Source organism: Centruroides sculpturatus, unplaced genomic scaffold (assembly GCF_000671375.1).
Source record: "Centruroides sculpturatus isolate CEXI.00-Female unplaced genomic scaffold, Cexi_2.0 scaffold578, whole genome shotgun sequence".
NCBI lineage: Eukaryota > Metazoa > Arthropoda > Arachnida > Scorpiones > Buthidae > Centruroides > Centruroides sculpturatus.
In genome coordinates, this window is record NW_019384924.1 from 251111 (window position 1) to 261044 (window position 9934).

A 9934-nucleotide genomic window follows, 5' to 3' on the forward strand; every position below is an offset into this window, starting at 1 on the left:
AGGAATAAAGAATGAGTATTTATTAATTTCTTTTTAAAATTTTTGTGTATCATGAAATTCAAATAAAACTTTCCAAAATCATTTATTACTGTATAAATAAAATTTCTTTATGTATATATATAATGAGTTGTGTTTGATAATTAAAATAATGCAAATAATATAGGCNCATGAAGCCAATAGCGAAATTTGGTTTTCAAAATGGCAGTTTTCCAGAACGCCCTTCTTATAATTTTTAATCATATTTTTAATTTATTTATTTTAAAATGTATGCTCTCGATCTCAAATTAGTAGTCTTACCCTGTACATCATACTTTTCCTGATAACAACAGAGTCATGCCGGTCATCTTAGTAACTCTGTTCCGAGGAAAGTTTTTGAATTTAAGTACAACTTTCAATCGATCATCAATTCCGATTACTTAGAAGAATTTTCCATTACGATTATTTGAGAAATTAACGTAAGGAAATCGTGTAAGAGAGCAAAATTCTAACACGTGTTAAGCATATAATTACTTCTTCCTTGATTAATTTTACTGTTTATCTTGCAGCTTGTAAGATCAGTTAACGAAGTGATCGATTTATTTAAAATTTATTTATTTAAGCATATAATTACTTCTTCCTTGATTAATTTTACTGTTTATCTTGCAGCTTGTAAGATCAGTTAACGAAGTGATCGATATATTTAAAATTTATTTATTTTAAAATATACGTTCTCCATTTGATGTTAGTAGTGACTTAGTCTCTACATCATACTTTTCCTGTTAGCAACAGTCATTCTGACATCTATCTAACTCTTCACAGGGATAATTTTCCAATTGAAATAACGTCACTTCCGGTTTGCATCAGAAGTTGCATCAAGTAAAAACTATTTCTTGTTAAACGCTACTGCATTAATTAAATGTAAAAAAATTCTTAATACATAAATAGAATTTGTTTCTTTTCGTTTATAACGTTAATTTAAATTTTTAGTTAGTAATTTAGCGTATTAATATTTAAAACGTTATGATCTTAAACTACAAAATGCCAAAAAATAATTATTATACATTGCTCGAAGACTTCTGTGTTATTTTCATTAAATGTAAATTTGAATGAGTATTTACAATATATAATTTCTTTTCTTATCTGATAAGAAAAAACATATAAAAAAATAAGTGTCGTCGGTTGTCAGACTATCTTTCCTTAATCTCGAGAACGGAATTAGGGAAATAAAATCGAAGATCACACCTGGAAGGAATTGCAGCACGAAACCTTGATTAACTATACAAGACCGACAGATGCAAACCGAAAGTAACATAATTTCACTTCAAAACCTTTCTATGGAAAGTGTAACATGTATTACTCTATTGTCATTCATCGAACGACGCTATTGTCAAAGTAAAAAATATGATGTACAGTGGACAGGTAAAGAAAAGATATGTTTAGTTATTACTCTTCGTTCCGTACTCTTTGTTCTAAAAATGTCAGCAGAAATACCAAAGATTTTATGTATATTTTTATGTACAGTAGGAGTCACGTGATTAGCTTTTATGCACCGGTCGATCTATACAAAAGTCATCATATCCTTTACCGAGGATTGATGTTTGTTTCAAAATACTATTTTACAAGAAACTGTTGCATTTTTTTACATTTGCTAAGATAATAGTTATAGGTACTACTTCAGTAACAACAACTTTAAAGTATTTGTATCGATTTTAACCGCAGTTATTTTACTGGGAGACATATTCACGTATTCGTTTTACCTCAAAATTTTTAAACAAAACGCAGATTAACGTTTAAAATTCTTTATACTAAAAGCATTTCATATTAATATAGAGTCCTATGAAGTCATTATAATGAATTTTTCAACAAAAATTTCTGATTTATTGTTTTCCAATCGTTGCGATTGTTGATTGGAATGATTGAGTGCGCTCGGAAAGTTATTTTGCGAAATTCGACTGATAAGATGGAGAGGAAGAGGTAAATTGAATAGATAATTATGTTAATTTATAAGATTAGTTAACATTAAATCAGAATTTCTATCTTGTAGGAGAAAAGTTGCCAAACAGAATGTACGGCAAAACAAAGTTTACCCAATTCAGGTAGACGATTGAGTTTTCTCTAAGAAATTGAAGATGATTCATTAATGAGATTATCGATAATTTTAATTTTTATCTTTCGTAGAATGACGAAGATTTGCCTGCGACGAAATGTGACTCCTGGAACAAAGGGGAGTCGCAGTTGCGAGCAAATAACCCGAAAATAGGAGAAAGGTCTGTCGGATATTTCAGACATTTATTCCATAAATTCTTGTTACGTTGCTGCATTTCGGGCGAGATTTCTGATTCGGAGGTAAGTTTTTATTCTTTCTGTCTTTCTTCGGTCAGCAAATTGCGTAAATCATAATTTTTCTGATTTTGTAGACTTAAGAACCAGAAAAAAACTTGCAGATTTTAACTCTGAAGACGACTCTATTTATATTATAAACCCAAGTACTTTATTTATAAAATCGTGGCTTGCCAGTTTAAAGGTATGAAGAAGTACATGTCAGGTGTTGCAATTTATCACAGAATATTAAAATGACCAGATTTTAACATTGGTAAATCCGAACAAAATTGACGGAAAGGGGAGTGGTTGTCTTGTTGAAAAAATTGTTCTAGAGCAACAAAATTTTATCATCAAAAAACACAAAAAATATATTGTACTGTATTATATTTTTAATAATTTCAACATATGTAAAATTTAAAAATATAATAAATATAAATACTATTGTAAATTTCCAAAAACTCCTTATTCTTTCGCATCTTTTTCATTTGAGTGAATTTTTCTTAGTAGATTGCTGTCCTTGTTTAAGATGTTATAAAATTTTTTGCAAGAATTTGTTAAATTATATTATACATATAAACTTGTTTTCTCGAGCCGAATTTAAAGAAAATTCATTTTCAAAAAACTCTTCTATTTTCTTTTATTTTATTTCATTTATATAGTACAAAGGAAACCTTGTATGTACGGGCTATTATACCAAAATTACAAACTTATAAATATTAATACAAAAAAATAACAATATTACAGCAACACAACGCCTGACAATTAGTCTGAAAGGGAAAAATTTAGATAACACAAGGTTACTTTCAATATTTAAAATAACAACAATAATATGTATATTCTTGTAAGAAAAAAACATGAAAAAGAAAAATGGCGGCGAATGATCGGCGTATACAAAAGAAAATAAAAGAAAAAAAACTGAGCAAATACCTGCAAAAAATTGAACAATTATTTATTTTAAGCTCAAAATCGCCGACCATAAACGCTGTCAACTATCAACACTAAGTTGTCCACTTAAATAGTAAATTTATACCTCCTGGTGGAAAGCATCTGGAAAAAAAAGATCTTCTAATTTTAACAAACAAATAATAATCCATTTAACTTAGTTATAAAACTATAAATACAATAATATTTATTACAGTCCTGTAACAACCGTTTATATGCTTGGACCCAACAACAATCTTCACCAAAACATTGTCTGACTCCTGTCAGTGCCTTACATTCAGCTATTACATGAAAAGCGTCAAAATTAATATTAGCATTACAAAATTCACAGTACTCTATACACGGACTTATCATTTTTCCCATTATATTACATCGCACATATAATACTGCTTGTGTAATACAAAAAGGTCTTTCTATATTCAAATAGGTCATCCACCCCCATTCATTAAAAACATCTAAGTACCATTTATTATATTTATAATTAACCGATCTATATTTGAACTCAATTATATAATTATTCGCCAAACTCATTAAAATATCAGAGATCTCGATTTCATTTAACATTACCAGATCATTTCGATAGCCGAACTTCTGCAAAAAAGCTGCAATTCGATCTCCTTACGCTACTCTTTGAGAAACTAAAAATAATCTAGCGGACTCTGTAAGTTTACTAATCGACTGTTTGCGTAACCGTCCTAAATTACTTTTTATTTTGTTAAAGTGAAAGGGGACTCTTTGAAACTTCAAATATATAATATACGATGGAATCCATCTGTTTAGAGAGTATAAACGCTTAACAAAATTAACTTGTATATTATCATCTCTATCTCTCCAATTTCTCCAGATTTCTGATCTATATAACACTACTAATTGAATAAATGACTCAAATAATTTTAATTTTTCTTTCCAACGTACCAATCTACCAGATACACAAGCCTTAATAATCTTATCAATTCCGAAAGTCGCCCTTACTGTGAATATGTTGCAGTCAAAACCCATTTTAAGTTAGAACGCGTTTTAACTAGTTGAAACTAGTTTATACTGGATGTCTTTGTTAAAACCCGTTTTGTCTAGTTAAAACTAGTTTTAACAAAAATTCATTTTTGACTAGAAGTAAATTCTAGTTTTAACTAGACAAAACGGGTTTTAACAAAGACATCCAGTATAAACTAGTTTCAACTAGTTAAAACGCGTTCTAAATTAAAATGGGTTTTGACTGCAACATATAGAGTGATTCGAAGTAAGATAGTAAGTGGGGGAAGATGCCTAAATTTTGATATTTTCGAACGGTGACGTCACGTATTGTCATGTGTTTGTATAATGAATCGTTGGGCGAATATTGAGTGAGGAAAGCTGTAGTTGGCTACCGTTACTTCATTTTCTACATCCGAGAAGAATAAAAGCTAGATAAGAACGAAGTTTTTGTTGTGAAATGTTTAAAGAGTAAATTTAAACTGAAAGTTAAAATAGAATTTATTAAAAATTGTAAAAATCAATTAATGTGTGATGTAGTTAAGGTTCTAAAGTTTGCATTGTCAGCTACCGCCAATCCCGATAGGACATGCTAAAATACATGACTCCACTACGCATCTTACCCCAACAAATAGAAAAGATGCCACATTTTTCTTGGGGTAACGTGCCTATTTTTTGTTAATTGAATTACAATACAGTAGAGCGTCGATTATCCGAAAGTCAATCATCGAAAACGTCAATATCCGAAAGAATTCCAGTCTAGAAATTTAAATTTTTGCCAGCGCTGTGGCGCTGCAATCTTTGGCTATGTCTTGGGCTACTCAAATAATTTACGTTTTTGATAGTAAATTAACTTCTGAAGTATATTTTTTTACTGTTTTTATATTTTTTAATATATTTATTTTGTTCGTACAAAATAAAAAAAAATAATTTTTAACGATACAATAGTCTTCGTTAGGCTTAACATCGACGAAAATTCAACGCGAAACGACACGCAACGGAGATAAATGTCAAGATGGAATAAATTAATATATTTTTTCGTATATAATCGGTTATCCGAAAACATTGATCTTCCGAACAACGCAGTCCCCAATTGATTCGGATAATCGACGCTCTACTGTATGCCTATTTTTAATAAACTTTTGTTTTCTCGTTTTATTGCAGGATATGCATAGAAATAATATAAGGACTTCTCAAAAAGGTTTTTGGACTGAATAAAGCTTTCAGCAAGCTATAGAGCACGTTAGAACGGGTGGAAACTTAACAATACTTATACTGTACTGTTATACTTACTATGAAGTATTTTGTATTACATATGCAATAAATTAAATTTGGTTAACAAATTCAAAAATTAATTTTATGCAATTATATTTGTTATCTTACCCTAGTGGCATTTGGCATTTCACTCGGATACTTGGGGGAGAGGCCTAAAATGCCAGACAGTGAAAAAGTCGTCATTGCAAACACAATATACAACTTTTTTTAATAAACTGCAAAGTTTTATTTGAATAACATTCTCCAGAATATGATATTTTCATTAGAGAGCTTCAAAACCCAAATTATTGCTATAAATTTCTTTATAAGCAAAATGTTAGGCATCTTCCCCTGAATCACTATACATAACTTTATTTATTTCCCCCAAACATATTTATGTAACTAAAATTAGTGTTAACTAACGTTAAAAGTTAAAACTAGTTTTATCTAAAAGTACAACATGTACAGCAGTAAATTAACTAGACAAAACCCGTTTTGTCTAGTTAAAACTAGAATTTACTGCTAGTCAAACATGAATTTGAGTTAAAACTAGTTTCAACTAGTTAAAACGCGTTGTAACTGAAAACGAGTTTTGACTACAACAAATATAGTTTAAATGTTTTAAAAAACGCCCATTAGACTGGAAAACTATACCCAGATACTTATACTTGTCAACTATTTCTATTTTGCAATTTTATAAAAACCAATTCTCATTATTAGAAGGTTTTCCTCCATTTTGAAATATTATTATTTTAGATTTGTCAATATTAACAGAAAGTTTTAACTCCTGTAGTGTGTAACCTAAAAAGTCAATAATTCTATTTAGACCTATAGGCGAATCTGCCATAACAACCAAATCATCTGCATAAGTCAAGATTTTCACATCCATTCCCAAAAGATCAATACCCACCAAATTAGTCATTCAGTTTACTTACGAGTCGATATAGATATATGTTGAACAATATTGCGCTCAATACACAACCCTGTTTCACACCTTTTAACTTAAAAAAAACAGATCAGTCGTACCCTCCTTAGTAGACACGCTCTCCTCTGTATTAGTATACAACTGAATCAAAAACTTTACAAATTTATAGCTCAACCCAATCTCCAGAAGTTGACTCCAAAAATATCTCTATCCAACGAATCAAATGCCGAGGTCAAATCATCGAAAAAGGCGTAAAGTTTACATCGTTTTTTGTTTAAAGACTTCTGTATTAAGGCATATAAAACAAAAATATTATCCAATGTCGAAAANGAACATTTTATTGTAGAACTGTTTTTCTATAATATTTCATTGCTGTAATGAGAAATAATATGGAAATGATATTTCGAACTGTTATGCACCATAAATAATATATTTAGTAAGAAAAGAAATGTTTTATATTAGATTAGACTGCATTGGATTTATTAGAAGGCAATTCAGCACTCGGGCGATCTACCAAGAAGGACTCCCTCCGAAAAGAACACTGTATGGAAATTTATTGCTATTTAGAATTTAGACACGTTAAAGTAATTCAGAAAATTCCACTTAGATAAGCTATTTATGTGATGCGAACTCTTCAATAACTACTATATTCGCAATCTTTTCTTTTGAGGAACTAGTAGATAAAAAAAATAATTTTTGTATTACTAGTAATTTGTTAGGAAATTAAGAAAGAATGTTTAACGCAAAATATAAATAGCTTACTGTTGTTTATTTACCATTATATAATACTGTATAATTATGTACAAAAATATAGTATAGTATTATGAAATAGTTTAGTAATATTTTTTTAACCTGTATATAAAAGTGTTTAAAACAAAATCTAGTATCGTAACATTTTTAACTTTTTCTTGTTCGATTCTTTAATTAATATTATTAGTTTTATGGCTCCAAGACACTGTTTAATTAAACTGAGATAGGACAAGTAGACTAAAAAGAAAGCGAACTCANCTATAGGCGAATCTGCCATAACAACCAAATCATCTGCATAAGTCAAGATTTTCACATCCATTCCCAAAAGATCAATACCCACCAAATTAGTCATTCAGTTTACTTACGAGTCGATATAGATATATGTTGAACAATATTGCGCTCAATACACAACCCTGTTTCACACCTTTTAACTTAAAAAAAACAGATCAGTCGTACCCTCCTTAGTAGACACGCTCTCCTCTGTATTAGTATACAACTGAATCAAAAACTTTACAAATTTATAGCTCAACCCAATCTCCAGAAGTTGACTCCAAAAATATCTCTATCCAACGAATCAAATGCCGAGGTCAAATCATCGAAAAAGGCGTAAAGTTTACATCGTTTTTTGTTTAAAGACTTCTGTATTAAGGCATATAAAACAAAAATATTATCCAATGTCGAAAATCCACACCGAAAACCTTCCTAGAAATCTGAAAATATTTCAAACTTATTCAACCAAAATACCAAACGCGTACATAAAATTTTACAAAAGACTTTAGAAATTGTCGGTAGTAACGAAATTGCTCTATAATTATCAGACAAATCTCTAAGACCCTTTTTAACTATAGGAATAATCTTACATATCCGCCAGTCTAAAGGAATCATTCCTGATTGATACACATCATTAAACATACCTACCATATATCTAATCAGATCGGGAAAATTCTTATATAATTCCACCGGTATCCCATAAATAACTTGAGCAGTACCATGTTTTATAGTAGCTAAAACCTTTTTCACTTCCTGTTCTGTTATCTCCGTATCCAACATATCATCCTGACAATTCACACACCAGTTATATACAGACATATCTGGTAAATATTTACTAGAATAAACTTTCTTTGAAAAAAAAGTTACCCAATCAAGATCTGGAAGATCCCTGTATTTAATCTTAACAAAGAAATTAATGAATCGCAAGAAATGTTTACTATCAGCAGACGGCAAATTCATATTGATCTTCTGAAAAAAACGCTTTTTCTTAGCTCTACATAAATTGCGAATCACATTACGTTCTTTTACAAAATTATTCACAGCAACACTATTTCCAATCTTTACTCGTCTCATCCTGTTGAACGCCTGATTTCTTCTTGCTACACTCAACTTACAATCTGTATCAAACCATACAAAATTGGAAAATCCCATCGGTCTTTGACACTAATCTGAAAATGAAGATTTAATTAAATGAGTCAAACCTTCAAACGTTAATACTGACTGATTCTGAATCTCACACAATAGTTCCCTATACTTATAATTTATCTTCTCACTACCTTTTTCTCTCCAAAATATTCTCTCACTTTTATTCATAGACCACTTAAATGATTTTCGAATTTCCTTTTTAATATCGACAGGATGCGGGGATAAGGGAGAGCCGTTTGTGATAACTTGAGTAATGTCAGACTGAATCATGATTTTAGTAGTTTTTAGCATTTACAATTTTCTATAAAAACCTACCTTTACCCGCAAAATTAAGATTTTAGCAATTTTATATTAGTTCAAAATATGAAAAATTTTAAAATAAAACATCATAACAGATGGCGCCACACACGCAGTTTTACATGATACCAGAAAAGATAAGCAACTCGTTGCTGAATTTTTTTGATTGTGTAAGAATGCTCATTGAAACTTTCCTCTGATTTGAGCAACATAATTTTACATACTCGAACAACATAATTTATATATTACTCTATTCGATTATAATAATTAGGTTTACTTATTAATTATTATTGAGCTGCAATTTAGAATTAATTTAGATTTATAAATTCCCACTGTGATCTTTCCATTCGATTGTGTTTCCTTAATCCTGAGAACAGAATTAGACACATGAAATCCGAAACCAGATATGGACACCATAGAGGGATGGAGGCCATATCTAGATTAACTATAGCCTATATAAACTTACGAATCGAAAAATGTCAGATTATTTCAATTTAAAACATACCCTGAAAGCAGTTGATAGATGACTAACACGGCTCTATTGTTAAAAGAAATATACAGAGATGTTATATAATATACAGAGGCAAGCCACAAATAATTTAAGGCGGAGAGCATATATTTTAAATAAATTAAAAATATGATGAAAAATATTAGCATGGCGTTGTGACGATGTCACAATAAATAAGTGCCCCTTATAATTTAATTTTATGTACAACGAACTATTAAGTTTTGGGACTATTCTTATATTCTAAAACTGAAACTGCATTTTAAATGTTACCAAGAACCTGATTTTAGTAAACCATTTTAAAAATTTTATTTGTGTTATTAAAACTTTGGTTGGACATCAAGTTTCCATTTTCAATTTCGTTTAACCATTTTTACTTTTTTGGCTGTGTTATATATAACAGAAGGACATAATTGCGATCTGGCGAAAATATCATGGCTCGAGTGTTTAATTAACAGTTTTGAACTAGGGAGACCTTGAAACGACTTTTGATTTGAAAATTNAAACTTTGGTTGGACATCAAGTTTCCATTTTCAATTTCGTTTAACCATTTTTACTTTTTTGGCTGTGTT

At 29.8% G+C, this 9934-nt stretch overlaps 1 protein-coding gene across 1 annotated transcript; it reads left to right on the forward strand.

Moving 5' to 3' along the window:
- The first annotated feature begins 1871 nt into the window (after nt 1–1871).
- LOC111631897 lies at nt 1872–3535 on the forward strand. Its single transcript, XM_023376232.1, has 4 exons — nt 1872–1953; nt 2024–2075; nt 2158–2325; nt 3440–3535. The coding sequence occupies exons 1-4, from the start codon at nt 1892–1894 to the stop codon at nt 3533–3535; spliced, it is 378 nt and encodes a 125-aa protein (XP_023232000.1). The 5' UTR covers nt 1872–1891.
- Nucleotides 3536–9934: the final 6399 nt, after the last annotated feature.